The 21,776-nt window shown below is 43.8% G+C and overlaps 1 protein-coding gene across 1 annotated transcript in view; it reads right to left on the bottom strand.

Annotated features, from left to right (window-relative positions):
* Positions 1 to 21,776, bottom strand: part of LOC126175204 (aminopeptidase N-like) — a 223,922-nt gene that overhangs the window by 127,956 nt on the left and 74,190 nt on the right. Inside the window, exons 6-7 of the mRNA XM_049921813.1 lie at positions 13,535 to 13,846; positions 1,893 to 2,076 (exon numbers count right to left, since the gene is read on the bottom strand). Coding sequence (XP_049777770.1) covers positions 1,893 to 2,076; positions 13,535 to 13,846 — 496 coding nt within the window. The remainder of the gene's footprint in view (positions 1 to 1,892; positions 2,077 to 13,534; positions 13,847 to 21,776) is intronic.

Consider the following 21,776-nt stretch of genomic DNA (forward strand, 5'->3'; position numbering starts at 1 on the left):
TGACTTCAACCAGCTTTCTGTTCCCAATACTATTTATGCATTATAACCTTCAATAAGCGATACTACTTCTGGGACCATTCCTTGGATGCTCCTGCAGTTTATTAAAATCATTTTAATCTTTTCTATCTCTGATCTGCGAGGACCAAGATTCTCTGAGGTCACTGTGGCTGATTTAATAGGCAAATAGTGTTTGCTCCCAAGGAAGGGATCCTCTAACCTAAAAAAGCCCCATGTGCACGCCACACGTACTCCGCTACCCCAGCAGCCGCTTCCTGCGTGTAGAGCACACCTGACCTATTAAGGGTTCTGTACCCAATAGCGGAGGTTGAGAAATTCGCATCCGTTACCGTCGCAGAGTCGTCTGAGCCTTTGGTTTAGACATTCCACTCTGCTCCATACCAGAGGACCGCTATCAACCATGAGTACAATTCTACAAATAGACTGCTTAGTCTGCACTCCGCGTGTGTTGCTAGTTGCCTTCACCAAGTCAGCCAGCCGCCGATAGGAGCCGAAGATGGTCTTAGAACCCAAGCGGCGGGCGTCATTCGTGCCGACATGTTCCACTACACGCTGCCGATTGCACCCAGTGCGCTCGATAGCCGCCGGCAGCGCCTCCTCCATCACGGATGAGACCTCCCGGCAAATATACCGAATGCACACTGGAATTCTTTCTCGCCTTGCTTGCTATCTCCCTGAGGGGCTCCATCACCCACCTAACATTGGAGCTCCCAATGATTAGCCTACCCACCCTCTGTACTTGTCCAGACTGGGCAGGAAAATCGACCGCTGACCCAAAAGGAGAGGCATCCCGTGCTGGCTCAGTTATCGTCAAAACTGGGAAGCACCTCGTAGCTGTTGCTAAGACGGAGGGAGCCAGCCGCACTGCCTACTCCCTCTTTCGCCTTCCGCCCAGTGACACGTGAACCCACCACTGTCTGCCACCCACTCTGGAAGCCGCAGTGGCGTCCGGGCCACCAGGGGGTTCCAGTGACACCAAAGGTGTCGCAGGTCTCGTCGTTGGCGCCCCGACGTCACCGCAACTTCGAGCATTTGCTAGGAGCTTGTCGACGGTAGCCAACGCAGTTTCCAGCTGTTTACAGACAGTAGCCAGCTCTCCTTGTGTCCGCTCACAACAAGCACAGACCTTAGCCATATCGTAATGTGTATAAAATAGATATGAGGTCTGAAATGGCGCTACTGAGTTTGAAAATATACCAAAGGAGAATAAAGTAACACTAAAAGTTTGTGTGTTTGTGTGCAGATTTCTTAATGAACTCTGAGACCGCAAGCTAATGAACAGAAATAAATTTCTCTAAACGGAAAATTTACACTAGGAAGCCACCCTACACAAGGATATTCACAAGACTTACACAAAAACAAAATCTACGATTAATTTTCTAACCACTAGTCTACACAGTAAAATACGCACGTTCAGTTCACTTTGCAGAACCACGTGAACAAAAAACAAAGACAATGGTTTGTGGAGCAGTAATATTCCTGAAATGGATTGACGTATTCAGAGTCCCAACCTCAATCCTATCTGAAACCTCTGAGATGTGCATCGACTTCTTCTGGGTCCCAGCGTCCATCATCACTTTCTCCGATTTCCACTCTTGAGGAAGAATAACCATCCATTCACCCACAGACATTTAGACAAATCATTGAAAGAGTCCCAACCAAGGTCCCTGTCGTCATATTATTATCCACTGATAGGTATTCGGATATTTTTCATCAGATAACGCATATTTTCATACATATTCAGTGAGGTCTGAGACATGCAAAACACGAAATATGCTACTTGTATTAATGTACGTATCACCGACATAAAGACACGCCTTTAGTTTTTCGCTGAGCAGAAACTGTAACATGAACCATTTTTGTTGTCAACTTACGACTGCAGAACCGAAGCTTTCGAAGAACGTGGCGAAACCTTCACTAAGCCAAAGCACGGACCACCAGTTGGGGCTGACCAGGTCGCCGAACCACTGATGAGACACCTCGTGCTGGATGACGGTCAGCACCTGTTCCTTAGCCGCCTCCGAGGTGTAGTTGTCCAGGGCCAGCAGGTACCCCTGTCTGTACAAATAATTTAATGGCTTTCAAGGCACCGCTGAGGCAAACGTAAAGTATGTGTGCTTGAAAACATGATGCTTAGGTACTAGGCATTTTTCATAGCCACATCACATACTGCTTACTGCTGTGGGGCAGCACCTCTCAAGCAAAAAGAGTGTTGAAGTGGCAGAAGAAGGCAGGGATATGTATAACAGGTCTTTAATAAACTGTGTGTCCTGTAGAACACTTTTCAAGAAAGTGAGTGTAACAACAACAGTCCCATCACTGTTCACTCTACACAAAAGAATATCAGGAGAGCTGCATATAAAGGCAATCATTTCGTTATTATAATTCATATACAAAGAAATGGTTGACAAAGACGCATCATTTCTGTGTATAGCTTATTAAAAGTCTTCGGGAATGTTGTGTAAAATTGGCTTACAATGATTATGAAAAAAACACCTCACGTTTTAACTGTTACCAGTCATTGAAAATAAAAAATATCGATCAAAGACTGAAATGCCATATTTTTATTTAATGAACGATTGCGGAATTCCGATTGCGAAATTCCCATTAAGACAATCATGTCTAGTTTTGGTTAACTTCTAGTCTTTGTTGCGTTTGTACACATATCAGTATCTTTTAATTTATCTTTATTACTAAATTATAATATTATGGTTCAAATGGCTCTGAGCACTATGGGACTTAACAGCTGAGGTCATCAGTCCCCTAGAACTAAGAACTACTTAAACCTAACTAACCTAAGGACATCACACACATCCATGCCCGAGGCAGGATTCGAACCTGCGACCGTAGTTGTCGCGCAGTTCCACTGTAGCGCCTAGAACCGCTCGGCTACTCCGGCCGGCTACAATATTATGATGTGTTTTGTTGTGTATTATTACTTTTTACTGTCACAACATGAATAGCATGTCACATGCTCGATCATGGCAAAAAAGAATTTCAATTTTTTTTTAAATTCTAACTTCGAGGCATGAGCAGTTGGACTGCTGTGGTAACACGTTGGTCGCTCATAGTTAAAAGCATACGAACAATAGCTTCGCGAAATATGTAGTTCGTAGTAGAATTACAGTTACCTGTCTGAAGCTTCTCTCACTGAAGATAGCTCACTGCTTCCAACTAGAGCTAAATAAGAATGACAGAACCGTTTCTCAACTAATCTGCGCAAGTAACTGAGTGATCTGTAAAGCTGAAAACGTAGTTTCACAAAATTTGTTCATAATCATATTACCACCACCATCAGTAAATAAAGAGCCATTCAGTTCAAAAGCCGGCGGGGTGGCCGAGCGGTTCTAGGCGCTATAGTCTGGAACCGCGAGACCGCTACGGTCGCAGGTTCGCATCCTGCCTCGGGCATGGATGTGTGAGCTGTCCTTAGGTTAGTTAGGTTTAAGTAGTTCTAAGCTCTAGGGGACTGATGACCTTAGAAGTTAAGTCCCATAGTGCTCAGAGCCATTTGAACCATTTTGAATTCAGTTCAAAAATTCGAATCATACAGATGACTTGTTGCCCATGACAGCAACACGTAGGTGTAAGTTATATTTTCGTGAAATGCACGAGATAGTCAAAAAATTTTGATTCGCTATCAAAATTAAATGAACTGATAATCCTCTAGTACTCAATATCACCGGGTGTTTGGCCCTCGTTAATTCTAAACCCTTGTGTTTCTTTTGATAGCGAAAGTAATTTTACTGGAAAGTTTGCGGGCGGTAGCTGTTACCATTAGACAGAGGGTGACTGATGAGTACAGAGTAATGGGGACTGGTGTCAAATATGTTTTTGCGTCAGTTTCTCTACATCAATCTCAAATAACAAAATTTATTTATAAGATGAAACTTCGACAGCTTGCTCATTGCAGTGGTAAAACTTACACGTACAACTGAAATTAATTTATGTGGCAGCAAAAATTAAACTACTTTAAACGTTAATTATAATTAATTTACAAGTTAACAAAACTTAAACTGCTCAACTCAAACGAATACCGAAGATAGGAAACAGGATTAATCCGCTGAACTACAGGCACATATCGCTAAAGTCGATTTGCGGTGGGACTTCAGAACACATACTGTGCTCGAATGTTATGGGTTACCTCGAAAAGAATGATTTATTGACAAATAGGCAACACGGGTTCAGAAAACATCGTTCTTGTGAAACTCAAATAGCTCTTTTTTCTCACGGAGTAATGAATGCTATCGAAAAGGGATGTCAAATTGATGCCGTGTTCTTAGATTTCCAAAAGGCTTTTGACACTGTTCCTCCCAAGCGACTTCTAATCAAATTGCGTGCCTATGAAGTATTGCCTCAGTTGTGTGACTGGAATCGTGATTTCCTGTCAGAAAGGTTACAATTCGTAGTAAGTCATCGAATAAAACAGTAATATCGGGCGTTCCCCAAGGAAGTGTTGTAGGTCCTCTGCTGTCGCTGTTCCTGATATACATAAACGGCTTAGCAGACAATATGAGAAGCCCTCTTAGATTGTTTGCAGATGATGCTGTCTTTTAACGTCTTATAAAGTCATCAGATGATCAAAACAAATTGCAGAACGATTTAGACAAAATATCTGTGTGGTGCGAAGAGTGGCAAGTGACGCTAAATAATTAAAAGTGCGAAGTCATTCACATGAGTACTAAAACGAATTCGCTAAATTTCGGTTAGAGGATATAACACACAAATCTAAAGGATTTAAATTTAACTAAATACTCAGGGCTTACATCTATGAGTAACTTAAATTGGAGCCAACACACAGATAGTGTAGTGAAGAAAGCAAACCAAAGACTGCGATTTATTGATAGACTGTTTACACTTCGCTTGTACGCCCTCTTCTCGGGTATTGCTGTGCGGTGTGGGACCCGCATCAGATAGGATGGACGGAGGACATCGAGAAAGTTTAAAGAAGAGCAGTTCGTTTGGTATTGTCGCGAAATAGGGCCGAGAGTGGCAAATTGGGATGGTAATCACTAAAACAAAGGCGTTTTTCTTAGCGACAGGATCTACTCATGAAATTCGAATCACCAGCTTTGTCCTCAGAGGATGATAATATTTTGTTGATGCCACTTACACACGGAGGAAAGATCATATAATAAAAACAGAGATACCAGAGCAAGCACGGAAAAACTTAAGTGTTCGTTCTTTCAGCACGTTGTTCGTGAGTGGATCGGTAGAGAAATGACTAGAAAGTGATTCCATGAACCCTCTGCCAGGCACTTCATTGTAGATTGCAGAATAATAATGTAAATGAGACTTAAATTTATGATTTTATTTTATTTGTTTCTATACATTTAGCAGAAGTTAATCAAAACGAATAAACCATACACGATATTCCAGTAAGTTCTTTAAATTTCAGGTGATGACAAGAAAATTGAATATAAGGGATTTTGGAAAACAATCAAGGTCGACTTCTGGATGGTAGGTGGTTATATGCCAAGCTAGGAAAATCAGAGGCGGCGGTTCGGTCACTGCTCGTCGTAGGGTTTTTGTTTACGACTTATCAATCGTTTACATTCTGCAGCTCTTTGATAATGTGAAAAATATTGCTTTGCACGGTGGTTCGGAGTCCAGGTCGAACTGTAGGTCCCCTACAACTGGCTGGACAAGTCACTTCAAAGGGCGGAGAAAGGAGAAGTCACCTCCAACAGAACTAAACCTAGTAAAGTATTGTGGTGATCAAACCAACTAACCCGCCGTTATAGGTGTCACTGAATGTATCTACGTGAAATCTATTTTTTCAGATCTTCAGCGTTAATGAATGTCACATCGTCCTATAACTTCTAATCAGCACTTGCCACATGATCCTTTCCTCACCGATTCTGTGGCGTATCTCATTTCTCGCCTTATCAGTCCATTTAATTTACAAGTATGTCCCAAGCTAATCCCGATTTTTTATACTAACAGACTTCTTTTAAGGAGGAATGGTCTGTTTGGCAGTGCTACACTGATGTTCATGAAACAGATTTTCGGTTTCTTTCATTCTTTTCTATATCATTTTACCCAGCAACCCGGATGCTAGAGATGTGAAGCTGATTATGCGATAGTTCTCGCGCTTATCTGCCCTAGCTGTCTCTAGAAAAGTGTGGATGGTATTCTTCCGTAAGTCCGATGCTATGTCATCCGTATCACAATTTCAACACACTAACTTGAATAATTTTTGGTTGCACCTTCACGAATTATTTAAGAAATTCCGAAGGTATTTTATCTACACTTTCTGCATTGTTTAATCATAATTTCTACACATCTCTCACTCTAACACTGGATTCTTTGTGCTCTTTATCTCAAGACCCATTTCATATTATATTATCAGACAGTTCTTTGTCTCTGTAGACGTCCTTAGCGTATTGGTTCCACATATATGTTCTCTCTTCTCGGTTTAAGAGTGGTATTCCTCTTGCACTCTTGATGTTGATGCGTTAGTTTTTACGTTCCCAGACGCTGTTTTGTCCTTTCTATGTGCTGAATCTGTCCATCCAAAGACCGTTTTCATTTTGATTTCTTCACATTTTTCCTGTAGCCAGTTTTCTTTCGCATCTCCGGCCTTCGCTTAACGATCAAGATTAGGTGGTTTGCGGAGAGTTGTCATTGCTAACAGACAGACAGCACTGCATAAAATAACGGCAGAGCACAAATGGGACGTACGACAAACGTATCCGTTCGGGCAGAGCGCCGAAATTTTGCTTTAATGGGTTATGGCAGCAGATGACCGACGCAAATGCCTTTGCTAACAGCCCGACATCGCCTTCAGCGCCTCTCCTGAGATCGTGGCGGAATCGGTTGGGCCCTAGACGTCGGAAAACCGTGCCTTGTCAGATGATTGCCAAGATTGGTAAGAGGCGAGTATCGTGCAGAACCCACAAAGCCACCGGACGTTAGTTGAAAACAAGACACTGTGAAAGCTGGTGTTACGTCCATAGTGGTATGGGCTATGTTTACAAGTAATGGTCTGGGTCCTCTTGTCCAACTGAACCGATCATCGACTGGAAAAGGTTATGTTGGCAGCTATTCGTGGACTTCATGTTCCCAAACAATAAATGAATTTGTATGGATGACAATGCACTGTGTTACCAGGCCACAGTCGATGGCGATTGGTTTGAAGAACATTCTGGACAATTCGAGCGAATGATTTAGCCATCCAGATCACCCGACATGAATCCCATTGAACATTTATGCGATGTAATCGTTAGGTCAGTTAGTTCAAAAAATTCTGCCAGCACTTTCGCAATTATGGATGGCTACAGAGGCAGCAAGGCTCAATATTTCTGCAGGGTCCACGTCCAGTTGTTGCACTACGGCGGACAGTGGGGGAGGGGGGGGGGGGGTCGGACGTGATATCTTGTCACCTCTGTGTATATTGCAGTTCTGCTCTCTTTTTCTAGACTTTTTTCGTATTTCCTTCTTTAGTCAATGAATGGAAGTGTTTCTTTTGTTGACGAAAGTGTCTTCACAGTTTCTTTTATCTGCATTTGTGTGTCGAACTTTTGTGATTATCCTTCCTAGTGACGCCCATTCCTCCTAAACTTCCTATCGTGGTATTCAATTTAGCATGTACATCCGCAGAGAACTTCGAACGCTCGTTACCATTTCTCAATACTGTATTTGTACGTTGATTGTCCCCGATTGTTCAAATTTCAGCCCACTCTTCTCCGTTATTAAACTGTGACCTAAGTCTATACTTGCTTTTGTGTACGCCTTACAATCCATTATATGCCCTACGTCTCCCAGTTTTTTTCGAAGTATATCTCCTCCTTTTGTGATTTTTGAACAATGTATTTACTACTACCAGCTGAAATTTATTAGCGTGACTAATAATAATATACCTAAAGAAAGTTTATCTCATGAGAGCTATTTCTGCAAATGATGACATAGGTGTAGTTGTTGATAATGATGATGACTGTCAGCTGAACAAAAGCTCGATGTCGTAAGACATTTGTTTCATTTAATTTTCATTTTATTTTCTAGATGGTATAGTAAGTCTGCTTGAACAGGCTAGACAGTCGGACTGCGAGTCCGCCATAGCTGCTATTGAACCTTGAATGCGAAAGAGAGAGAGAGAAAATCTTGGACTAAGAAAGCACATATATTCCATATTTTCAGATAATATTATAGTTTTAGGAATTTAATATCTAAATATGTCTTTCTTCAATGTCATTGCACTGCCTTTATGTGGATGATGGAAATTCAAGCTGTTGGAGAGAATTATACTCCATACCAAATATACGGCACTGTATACCACGCGTATGGTTTCCTCGTTTTCAGTGCACATGAAATCGAATGCTCGAGCAGACAGTAAGAATAGAAAATTTTGTTGATGAACCCTCTAGATACGAATTGGTCGCCTAAAGAATGTGTCAGTCCCACTAGTTACAATTATTTATTCGAATATTTAGTTGTTTTCTGAATAGGGAATAAACATAATGGCAAACACTAATCACGCGCTGTCGAGTGACTTTGTAACCAACTCTTGAATATATGGTTTGTAGAGTGTAACTCATATTTTACGCCATTTTGAGATGCACGGGTAAAGTAACCGCGCTGACTTTAAAAGTTTGACTCCTGCTGTCGCGAACAAAGAGAGTACTTCAATCCAGTTGCAAAAATGGGTGACCTCCGGCTCCCGGAAATGGTGAGATTTGTGGATTGTTTATGAGCCCCTGTGGTGAATATGTGACGCGAGTGGAGTCATGACACCATTGTGAATCTCCACGTGCTACCGGTGTGCGGCACAAAAGTGGTGTACGACAGAGCTTGAATACGAAGCGATCCTCAGAGAGCACATTCGGCCATATTATAATCATTGTCTTCCCTGGGAAAATATGCCTTGTCATATGTCTAAAAGCGTCAGAAAATTATTCGAAAAACTCGGCTGAAAGTTCAAAAGCACTCCTTATCTTAACCCAATTGAAAATCGAAGGAACCGATTCGACCGTCGTGTTCTCGTCGACAAGGAACTTCCGCCACACTCCCTTTATCTGTTGTGGGACTCTCCGGTTGAATCCAGATAGGCACGGCGGAGACACATCAGTTCTTCTCGTTCATCTTCAGCTCGGTTATCTGTTGTGTTGAGCGATGTAGTTGCGCATATCTACTGACCACTGCACGTAATGATGGACCGCTTGAACGACCGACTCCTGCAGACAAGTGTCGTTGGGTCATAACCTAAACTTATGTAGTACACACATCAAACAAGTTTTTTATCACCTCGGCTCCGGGAGTTCCGGAACCTGTACAGAAAATTGGAATAGAGATCCACATAAACATCACATTCACTCTTTTTATTGCTCATGAAAACCACAAATTGCATCTTGTACCACCATACAACGACACCTTCAGAGGTGGTAGTCCAGATTGCAGTACACACTGGTACCTCTAATGCCCAGTAACACGTCCTCTTGCATTGATGCATGCCTGTATTCGTCGTGGCATACTATCCACAAGTTCACCAAGACACTGTTGGTCCAGATTGTCCCACTCCTCAACGGTGATTCGCTGTAGATCCCTCAGAGTGGTTGGTGAGTCACGTCGTCCATAAACAGCCCTTTTCAATCTATCCCAGGCATGTTCGATAGTGTTCATGTCTGGAGAACATGCTGGCCACTCTAGTCGTTATCCTGAAGGAAATCTTTCACAAGATGTGCACGATGGGGTGCGAATTGTCGTCCATGAAGACGAATGCCACGCCAATATGCTGCCGATATGGTTGCACTAGAAGTCGGAGGATGGCATTCACGTATCGTACAGCCGTTACGGCGCCTTCCATGACCATCAGTGGAGTACGTCGGCCCCACATAATGCCACCCCAAAACAGCCGGGAACCTCCACCTTGCTGCACTCGCTGGGCAGTGTGTTTAAGGCGTTCAGCCTGACCGGTTTGACTCTAAACACGTCTCTGACGAATGTCTGGTTGAAGGCATATGCGACACTCATTGGCGAAGAGAACGTGATGCTAATCCTGAGCGGTCCATTTGGCATGTTGTTGGGCCCATCTGTACCGCGTTGCATGGTGTCGTGGTTGCAAAGATGGACCCCGCCATGGACGTCCGAAGTGAAGTTGCGCATCATGCAGCCTACTGCGCACAGTTTGAGTCGTAACACGACGTCCTGTGGCTGCACGAAAAGCATTATTGAACATGGTGGCATTGCTGTCAGGCTTCCTCCAAGCCATAATTCGTAGGTAGCGGCCATTCAGTGCAGTAGTAGCCCTTGGGCGGCCTGAGCGAGGCATGTCATCGACAGTTCCTGTCTCTCTGTATCTTCTCCATGCCCAAACAATATCGCTTTGGTTCACTCCGAGACGACTGGACACTTCCCTTGTTGAGAGCCTTTCCCGGCACAAAGTAACAATGCGGACGGGATCGAACTATGGTATTGACCGTCTAGGTATGGTTGAACCACAGACAACACGAGCCGTGTGCCTCCTTTCTGGTGGAATGACTGGAACTGGTCGGCTGTCGGAACCCCTCAGTCTAATAGAAGCTGATCATGCATGGTTGTTTACGTATTTAGGCGGGTTTAGAATATCTCGGAACAGTCAAAGGGTCTGTGCCTGTGATACAATATCCACAGCCAACGTCTATCTTCAGGAGTTCTGGGAACCGGGATGATGCGAACCTTTTTTTATGTGTGTATTTCAACGTAGAGTACGAAAGTGCGTGAAGTATGTTTTTGATAATAGGATAACTCTGCTTATAATTTCCTGAGTTGTTAGATGTCGATGGATACAAGTGCGTTAATACAATATATTCACCTGAAGTTCTCTGTTATGAGTTCGCGCCGTATTATGTTAATATTTATTGGAAGACAGCAGTACAGATTGCTGTTGATGGCTTCATAGGTTTTTTGGAGGATTACTTATTAAGCTGCTTCCGTCACACATTTGTATAAAGTCGACTGCATCTTTTTGACATCACATGTCAGAATCAATACACTGTTTCACGCAGCGGAGTGTCAGTCTGCAGAAAACTAGATGTAAGCAAATGAGATATAAGATAATAAATAGTACTGAATGTATTACTCCAGCCTATCAAAACATTAATAACTTCAAGCACAATCAGCATGGATTTTTTAAAACATAACTCGCGGTATCTTATTATAGATAACAACAGATCAATGAAATTATTATAAATAGTGACACAGAACCAAAATAACTCATTTTTTAATTTTAATTTATATTATAAAATAGAGTTAAGCTTGAAATTATGTTACTTAGAATGTCTTTCGACTAAGAGGTAACGTCGTACTTTCTTGAGTAGACAAATCTCAGACAGTTGAACAACTGGAATGTGATTCATGTGGAACAGACGTGCGACAACTGCCATCATCTCTTAAAGAAATTGGTTTATTTATTTACCCAGTTTTCGGCTCAGAAATCTGATGATGGCCTTATAAGTCGAAAACTGGTTAACTCAATAAACTAATGTGTAGAGCATAACCAATACAGCGCTTTTTATGTATCATAATGCTGTTCTACCAAGAACCGACAGAACAATCAGTTACCAGAAAGAAATAGGTCATTATTATGAAGTTGTCGACTTTTGTGTCACTCATTTTCATCAGATAAGAGAGTCCGCCCCGGTAGCTGAGTGGTCAGCGTGACAGACTGTCAATCCTAAGGGCCCGGGTTCGATTCCCGGCTGGGTCGGAGATTTTCTTCGTTCAGGGACTGGGTGTTGTGTTGTCCTAATCATCATCATTTCATCCCCATCGACGCGCAGGTCGCCGAAGTGGCGTCAAATAGAAAGACCTGCACCAGGCTAACGGTCTACCCGACGGGAGGCCCTAGCCACACGACATTTCCATTTTTTTTATCAGATAAGAGACGAGCTGTAGTATAGTGTGCCAATGTTCGTTTATAAATTGGAATAAACACCTAATATCTGCAACATGCTACGCTTTGTTATTCATTCAGTCACCAACCGTCGAACCCTACCACTTTGTCAAGAGTGTAGACAAGAAAAGACAAAAAGACAAATATCAGCCAAATAGTATGCAGATGAACATTCTTGTACCTGTGGCATCTTCCAAATTTAGTTTGCCATCTTCATAAGGAACGACACAGCACGCTGCAGACAGCAGCTACTCTACATTGCAATGAGGTGACAGAAGTCGCAGGATACATCCCAATATTGTGTCAAATATCTTTTTGCCCGGTGTAATGCAGCTAATCGACGTGGTACGGGCTCAACGAGTCGTTGGAAGTCCCATGCAGAAATATTGCGGCATGATGCTTCTACAGCCGTCCGTAATTGCTAAGGTGTTATCGCTACAGGGTTTTGTGCACGAACTGACCTAACGATTATGTCCCACAAAAGTTCGACTGGGCTCATGTTGAGCAATCTGGATGGCAAAATTATTCGCTCGATTTGTTCGCAATGTTCCTGGAACAAATCGGGAACAACTGCGGCCCGGTGACTTGGCGCATTTTTCATCCATAAAAACTCCTTCGTTGTTTGGGAACGTGAAGTCCATGAATAGCTGCAAGTGGTCTCCAGGTAACCGAACATAACCATTTTAAATCCATGGTCGGTTCAGTTGGGCCAAAAAAAACCAGCCCATTCCATGTAAGTCCACACCATTATGGAACGATCACCAGCTTGCACAGTGCCTTGTTGACAAGTTGGCTCCATGACTTTGTGGGGTCTGCGCCACAGTCGAACCCTACCATCAGTTATTACCAATTGAAATCGGGACTCATCTGAATAGGTCACGGTTTTCCAGCCGTCTAGGGTCCAACCGATATGTTCACGAGCCCAGGAGAGACGCTGCAGGCGATATCGTGCTGTGAGCAAAGGCACGTGCGTCGGTCGTCTGCTGCCGTAGCCCATTAACGCCACATTTCGCCGCCCTGTTCTAACGACTACGTTCGTCGTACGTCCCACATTGATTTGAGCGGTTACTGGACGCAGTGTTGCTTGTGTGTTACCACTGACAACTCTGCGCAAACGCCACTGCTCTCGGCTGTTAAGTGAAGGCCGTCGACCACTGTATTGTCTGTGGTGAGAACTAATGCCTGAAATTTGGTATCCTCGGCACACTCTTCTTACTGTGGACCTCTGAACGATTACCGAAGCGGAATGTCCCGTGTGTCTAGCTACAACTAACATTCCGCGTTCATAGTCTGGGAATTCCCGCCGTGCGGCCATAATCACTCCGGAAACCTTTTCGTATGAAACATCTGAATGCAAATGACAGCTCCGCCAATACACTGACCTTTTATACCTTATGTACACGGTATTACCGCCATCTGTATATGTGCATATGTCATTCGTGACCTATTCGTGACCTTCGTCCCCTCAGTGATCGTTAGTAACGAAACTCGACAGCGTATCTTTGTCAGCAGACCTCCCTAGCCCTTTGGAAAAAGCCACCGAAATACACTCTTTGAGTACAGAGGCATTTTCTCGTAAAACTCCAACTGTTAGTTTAATCGAAGGCGGCCTGGACAGATGACTATCGTAGGTTCGCAGCCACTAACCTGTACGTGATCAGCCCCCAGTTCTCCATGGCTCCAGCAGCGAAGTCCGGCACAGCGACGTGGTCCATCTTGGTGAGGTTGCCGTGGTTGTACGGAACACGCACCAGCTGCTCCATGGAGCGGACGGTGCGTGGCCCCATCTCACTGGGGTACTCTGCCTGTGCCGCCGTGTCCCTAGTCGTCCAGACAGTCGTGTTGGACTCCAGCGGCGACTGCACGCCTACGAAGTCGGATATGACCCAAGCTAGCAGGAAGGCGCTCATCACCGGCGTCTGCTCGAAGGTCAGGGTGCGTCTTCCATCTTCGTCGTCACTACAAGGGGAAAGAGTTCTGTTAATCAGTAAATACATGCAGGAACTGGCAAAACTTACGCCAAGTTTGGTAAGTAAGATTGTCCTGGCGTCATTATTAAGGGATGGGTGAAAACAGAAGCGAGACGAACATTTTTTAAAATATCGTAAATAGCGTATTTGTCTATCAGTGGTCTCCGGTGTCTCGTCACAGCGTAATAATGTAATTGCAATTACTTCAGGTTATTCCCCCCCCCCCTCCCCCCATGAACCATGCACATTGCCGTTGGTGGTGAGGCTGCGTGCCTCAGGGATACAGATAGCCGTACCGTAGGTGCAACCACAACGGAGGGGTATCTGTTGAGAGGCCAGACGAATATATGGTTCCTGGATAGGGGCAGCAGCCTGTTCAGTATTTGCAGGGGCAACAGTCTGATTAATTGACTGATGTGGTCTTGTAACACAACCAAAACGGCCATGTTGAATACTGCGAACGGCTCAAAGCAAACCGTAATTCTTCCCGAGGGCATGCAGTTTAACTGTATGGCTAAATGATGATGCCATCCTCTTGGGTAAAATATTCCGGAGATAAAATAATCCCCCATTCGGATCTCCAGGCGAGGACTACTCAGGAGGAAGTCGTTGTCAGGAGAAATAAAACTGGCGTTCTATGGATTGAAGCGTGGATTGTCAGATCCCTTAATCGGATTGGTCGGTTAGAAAATTTAAAAAGGGAAATGGATAGGTTAAAGCTAGATATAGTGGGAATTAGTGAAGTTTGGTGGCAGGAGGAACAAGACTTCTGGTCAGCTGAATACAGGATTACAAATACAGAATCCAATGGGGTAATGTGTGAGTAGGTTCAATAATGAATAAAAAAATATGAGCGCGGGTAAGCTACTACGAAGAGCATAGTGAACGCATTATTGTAGCCAAGATATACACGAAGCCCACACCTACCACAGTAGTACAACTTTATATGCCAACTAGCTCCGCAGATGATGAAGAGATAGAAGAAATATAAGATGCGATAAAAGAAATTATTCAGATAGTGAAGGGAGACGAAAATTTAATAGTTATGGGGGACTGAAATTCGATAGTAGGAAAAGGAAGAGAAGGAAAAGTAGTAGGTGAATATGGACTGGGTGAAAGGATTGAAAGGGGAAGCCACCTGGTAGAATTTTGCACAGAGCATCACTTAATCATAGCTAATACTTGATTTAAGAATCATGAAAGAAGGCTGTATACGTGAAAGAGGCGTGAAGACACTGGAAGATTTCAAATAGATTATATAATGGTAAGACAGAGATTTAGGACCCAGGTCTTAAATTAAAAGACGTTTCCAGGGGCACATGTGGAGTCTGCCCACAATTTATTGGTTATGAACTGTAGACTGAAACTGAAGAAACAGCAAAAAAGGTAGGAATTTAATGAGATGGTATCTGGATAAACTGAAAGAACCAGAGGTTGTAAAGAGTTTTATAGAGAGCATTAGGGAAACATTGGCAAGAATGGGGGGAACAAATACAGTAGAAGAAGAATGAGTAGCTTTGAGAGATGAAATAGTGAAGGCTTCAGAGGTTCAAGTAGGTAAAAAGACGAGGGCTAGTAGAAATCCTTGGGTAGCAGAAGAAATATTGAATTTAACTGATGAAAGGTAAAAATATAAAAACGCAGTAAATGAACCAGGCGAAAAGGAATACAAACGTCTCAAAAATGAGATCGACAGGAAGTACAAAATGGCTAAGCAGGCATGGTGAGAGGACAAATGCAAGGATGTAGAGGAACATACCACTAGGGATAAGATAGATACTGCCTGCAGGAAAATTAAAGAGATCATTGGAGAAAAAGCAACCACCTATATGAATATCAAGAGCTCAGATGGAAAACCAGTCCTAAGCAAATAAAGGAAAGCTGAAAGGTGGAAGGAGACATATAGTATCAATACAAGGGAGATGAGTTTGCAGGTAATGTTATAGAAATGGGATAAGACGTAGTTGAAGAGGAGGAGACATGATATTGGGAGAAGAATTGGATAGAGCACTGAAAGACCTAAGTCGAAGCAAGGCCCTGTGAGTAGACAAAATTCCATTAGAACTTCTGATAGCCTTGAGAGGGCCAGCCATGACAAAACTCTACCATCTGGTGAGCAAGATGTATGAGAAATATCCTCTGACTACAAGAAGAATATAATAATTCCAATCGCAAAGAAAACAGGTGTTGACAGATGTGAAAATTACCGAACTATCAGTTTGATAAGTCACGGCTGCAAAATACATTGCAATTCTGTCAGAGACAGCAAAGGACCTGGAAGAGCAGTTGAACTGAATAGACAATGTCTTGAAAGAAGAATATAAGATGAACATACTTTGCAGACTAATGGAAAAACTGATAGAAGTCGTCCTCGGGGGAGATCAGTTTGGATTCCGTAGAAATGTTGGAACACGCGAGGTAGTACTGCCCCTATGACTTACCGTAGAAGACAGATTAAGGAAAGGCAAACCTACGTTTCTAGATTTTGTAGACTTAGACTTGACAATGTTGACTGGAATACTCTCTTTCAATTTCTGAAAGTGGCAGGGGTAAAATTCAGGGAGCGAATGGCTATTAACAATTTGTACAGAAACCAGATGGCAGTTATAAGAGTCGAGGGGCATGAGAGCAAAGCAGTGGCTGGAAAGGGAGTGAGACAGGGTTGTAGCCTATCCACGATGTTCAACGTGTATATTGAGCAAGACGTAGAGGAAACAACAGAAAAATTTGGAGTAGGAATTAAAGCCCATGGTGAAGAAATAAAGACTTTGGGGTTTGCCGATGACATTGCAATTCTGTCAGAAACAGCAAAGGACATTGAAGAGTCGTTGAACGGAATGGACAGTGTCTTGAAAGGAGGATATAAGATGAACATCAACGAAAGCAAAACGGGGATAATGGAATGTAGAGGAATTAAATCGGGTGATGCTGCGGGAATTAGATTAGGAAATGAGACGCTTAAAGTAGTAGATGAGTTTAGCTGTTCGGGCAGCAGAATAACTGATGGTGGTCGAAGTAGAGAGAATATAAAATGTAGACTGGCAATGGAAAGGAAAGCGTTTCTGAAGAAGAGAAGTTTATTAACATCGAGTATAGATTTAAGTGTCATGAAGTCTTTTCTGAAAGTATTTGTGTAGAGTGTAGCCATGTATGGAAGTGAAGCATGGACGATAAATAGTTTAGACAAGAAGAGAATAGAACCTTACGAAATGTGATGCTACAGAAGAATACTGAAGATTAGATGAGTAGATCACATAACTAATGAGGAGTTACTGAATAGAATTGGGGAGAAGAGGTATTTCTGTCACAACTTGACTAGAAGAAGGGATCGGTTGGCAGGACACGTTCTGGGGCATCAAGTATTGGAGTGTAAAAACTGTAGAGGGAGAGCTATGGATCAATACACTAAGTAGATTCAGAAGGATGTGGGTTGCTGTAGTTACTCGGAGATGAAGAAGCTTGGACAGGTTAGAGTAACATGGAGAGCTGCATCAAACACGTCTCTGGACTGAAGACCACAACAACGACTACTCCATTTACCTAAGTTTTAGTGGCAATATCTTCACAACAGAGAAAAGCGTGTACTACGCAACAAGCAAAATAATACAAAAAACGGAGTTAAGCAACCGTTCTCAGGCGAAACGCGTATACTCTGCTGTGGGGATGGTGGAAAATCTGAAACAGCCGATTTTCGGTTATACCGAATTTTTAAGCTTGATGCAGAAACAGCTCAAAATAACTGATTCCTGAAGTAACCGGTTTTCGGTCTTTCATTGCTGCTAGCAGAGAAACCCGGCGTTCCCCAGTTATTCAATTACAGCTGTGCATACCACGCAGCGTTTGAACTACACTCCTGGAAATTAAAATAAGAACACCGTGAATTCATTGTCCCAGGAAGGGAAAACTTTATTGACACATTCCTGGGGTCAGATACATCACATGATCACACTGACAGAACCACAGGCACATAGACACAGGCAACAGAGCATGCACAATGTCGGCACTAGTACAGTGTATATCCACCTTTCGCAGCAATGCAGGCTGCTATTCTCCCATGGAGACGATCGTAGAGATGCTGGATGTAGTCCTGTGGAACGGCTTGCCATGCCATTTCCACCTGGCGCCTCAGTTGGGCCAGCGTTCGTGCTGGACGTGCAGACCGCGTGAGACGACGCTTCATCCAGTCCCAAACATGCTCAATGGGGGACAGATCCGGAGATCTTGCTGGCCAGGGTAGTTGACTTACACCTTCTAGAGCACGTTGGGTGGCACAGGATACATGCGGACGTGCATTGTCCTGTTGGAACAGCAAGTTCCCTTGCCGGTCTAGGAATGGTAGAACGATGGGTTCGATGACGGTTTGGATGTACCGTGCACTATTCAGTGTCCCCTCGACGATCACCAGTGGTGTACGGCCAGTGTAGGAGATCGCTCCCCACACCATGATGCCGGGTGTTGGCCCTGTGTGCCTCGGTCGTATGCAGTCCTGATTGTGGCGCTCACCTGCACGGCGCCAAACACGCATACGACCATCATTGGCACCAAGGCAGAAGCGACTCTCATCGCTGAAGACGACACGTCTCCATTCGTCCCTCCATTCACGCCTGTCCACTGGAGGTGGGCTGCACGATGTTGGGGCGTGAGCGGAAGACGGCCTAACGGTGTGCGGGACCGTAGCCCAGCTTCATGGAGACGGGTGCGAATGGTCCTCGCCGATACCCCAGGAGCAACAGTGTCCCTAATTTGCTGGGAAGTGGCGGTGCGGTCCCCTACGGCACTGCGTAGGATCCTACGGTCTTGGCGTGCATCCGTGCGTCGCTGCGGTCCGGTCCCAGGTCGACGGGCCCGTGCACCTTCCGCCGACCACTGGCGACAACATCGATGTACTGTGGAGACCTCACGCCCCACGTGTTGAGCAATTCGGCGGTACGTCCACCCGGCCTCCCGCATGCCCACAATACGCCCTCGCTCAAAGTCCAACTGCACATGCGGTTCACATCCACGCTGTCGCGGCATGCTACCAGTGTTAAAGACTGCGATGGAGCTCCGTATGCCACGGCAAACTGGCTGACTGACGGCGGCGGTGCACAAATGCTGCGCGGCTAGCGCCATTCGACGGCCAACACCGCGGTTCCTGGTGTGTCCGCTGTGCCGTGCGTGTGATCATTGCTTGTACAGCCCTCTCGCAGTGTCCGGAGCAAGTATGGTGGGTCTGACACACCGGTGTCAATGTGTTCTTTTTTCCATTTCCAGGAGTGTATGTGCTGTACAATGACATAATTTTGCAGGTAGATTCAGCGTCATATGTGAACACTGTCTTCACAATGTGCTGCGAATGGAGTTAGTAGCAACGAAGTAATAAATTTAAAAGCCATGCATGATGCGGCAGATTTTCATGCATCTAATTGTTTATGACGTCATGCCTCATAAACTGTGACGTACAATGATACAATGTTGCAGCTACATACAGTGGTATATGTGCATTCTGTCTGCAAAATGTGTCACGAATACAGTGAGTAGTAAACAAGTAATAAATTATAATGTCACTTTTATGTCGGTATTACGGTATCATACTTCTTTTACAAAGAAATATGATCAAATATTCGTCAAGTTTCTTTGACAAAGATCTTTGACGTGGCGCTAAAAAGTGGTACTACACTGCTGTCATATTTGTCCGGCAAATTTCAAAATGTCGGACAATAGTAACCTGTTATTATGCGACGCAGTTGCTTGTGCAACAATTACATTTTGCTTGCATTTGGAAGAAAACTGGTGGAAAAAAAAGGAACCATGTTTGGTTGAAGCCATGTGTATTACGTCGAGATAATAAAGCATTCATCAAACTTTGTTACGAGAAGTGGAAGTCGAAGACGTCAAGTTTTATGTAAATTACATCCGTTGCGACCCTAGTGTTAAGGAAACTTTATTTCATTGTTTATTTGCACAGGTAATTTTGTCAGCTTATTGTACAGAGCCTTAGAACTCGGTGCTTACGAGACGGTAAATATCAGAGTGATTGATTTCATTATTGGCACTGCGTATTTGCCTGCCAGATTGAGTTGTTTAATTTTTTTGGATTACAGTAAAACTGAATAAGCACTCCATTTGCTAAACAACACATCACACAGTAAATTTCCATAACACAAACATTAAGTATTTCATATTCATTGGCAAACAAACACATAATTTTTTTAAAGAACGTTACTGTTATGCAAAGAACGTTACACAGTAAAAAGTAAATAAAAGTACCTGTTGTAACCGAGACCAAACAAATACCGAAAAACACTGGTTATTCAGAACTAATACACCGATATCGATTTTAATCGGACGGATTTTTCCATCCCTATTGTGATGTTGTTGCCGTTGGTGCATGAACAGTTCGTCATAAAGTCGTGCCGCTCTTCCCTTGCGTTCGGTAAATCCACACAGGAGGGGCACGTCGGTCAAGCCTCCGTCAGTAAACCTAAGCATGTGTCACTTTTAACCTTCAATAAACACGCCGGAAAAACAAACACTAAACAGAATACCTATGCAAGCTTGAGGTTAAAGGGTAATATTGGCATTACTGTTGTCAACAGCATGTTCCGTGAGTGAAATAAGTTTGTTTTCTAGCAAGACACACAGCGCATACCGTCGAAATCTGCGCTATCGCGCAGATATAACAGCAAACAGTCGTTTGAAGATGTTTTATAAATGAGAGTTCGAATCTCTAAAGAATTTGAGTTTACTGGTTGAGGTGACAAAAGTCATGGTGTACCTCCTAATGTCGTGTCAACGCTTCGTTTTGCAAGGGGGAGTGTAGCAGCTCGACGTGGCATGGACTCAACAAATCTTGTTAAGTCCCCTACAGAAATATTGAGCCATGTTAGTTCTGTAGCCGCCCATAGTTGACAAAGTGTTGCTGGTGCAGGATTTTCTGCACGAACTCACCTCGCGATTGTGTCCTATAAAAGTTCGGTGGGATCCACGTGAGCGAGGTGGGTGGCCAAATCATTCCCTTGCATTGTCCACAATGTTATTCAAATCATTCGCGAACAACTGTGGCTCGGTAACATGGCGCAGTGTCATCCATGAAAATTCCAACGTTGTTTGGGAACATGAAGTCCATGAATAGCTGCAAGTGCTTTCCAAGTAGCCAAACATAACCACTTTCAGTCAATGATAGGTTTAGTTGGACCGGAGGACGCAATGCATTCCATGTAAACACAGCCCACACCATTACGGAGCAACCACCAGCTTCCATAGTGCTTTGTCGACAGCCTGGATCCATGGCTTTGTGGGGTGTGCGCCACATTCACACCCTACCATCAGCTCTTACTAACTGAAATCGGGACTTATCTGAACAGGCCAAGGTTTTTCAGTCATCCAGAGTCTAACCGATATGGTCACGAGTCAAGGAGACATGCTGCAGGCGATGTGCTGTTAGCAAAGGCAGTCGCGTCGATCGTTTGTTGCCACACATAGCCCATTGACGCCAAATTTCGCCGCACTGTTCTAACGGACACATTCGTCATACGTCCCACATTGATTTCTGCGATTATTTCACGCAGTGCTACTTGTCTGTTAACACTGCCAACTCTCCACAAACGCCGCCCCTCTCGCGGTCGTTTGGTTTAGGCCGTCGGCCACTGCGTTATCCGCGGTGAGAGCCAGTGCTAGAAATGTGGTATTCTTGCTACACACTTGACACTGTGGATATGGGAATATTGATCTCCGTAACTATTTCCGAAATGTAAAGTCCCATGATTCTAGTTTCAACTATCATTCCGTATTCAAAGTCTGTTAATTCCCGTCGTGCGACAATAATAACGTTGGAAATCTTTTCACGTCAATCACCTGAGTAAAAATGACAGTGCCTCAATGCACTACCCTTTTACACCTTGTGTACGCAACATTATCGCCATTTACGTATGTACGTA

Source organism: Schistocerca cancellata, chromosome 3, assembly GCF_023864275.1.
Source record: "Schistocerca cancellata isolate TAMUIC-IGC-003103 chromosome 3, iqSchCanc2.1, whole genome shotgun sequence".
NCBI classification, from domain to species: domain Eukaryota; kingdom Metazoa; phylum Arthropoda; class Insecta; order Orthoptera; family Acrididae; genus Schistocerca; species Schistocerca cancellata.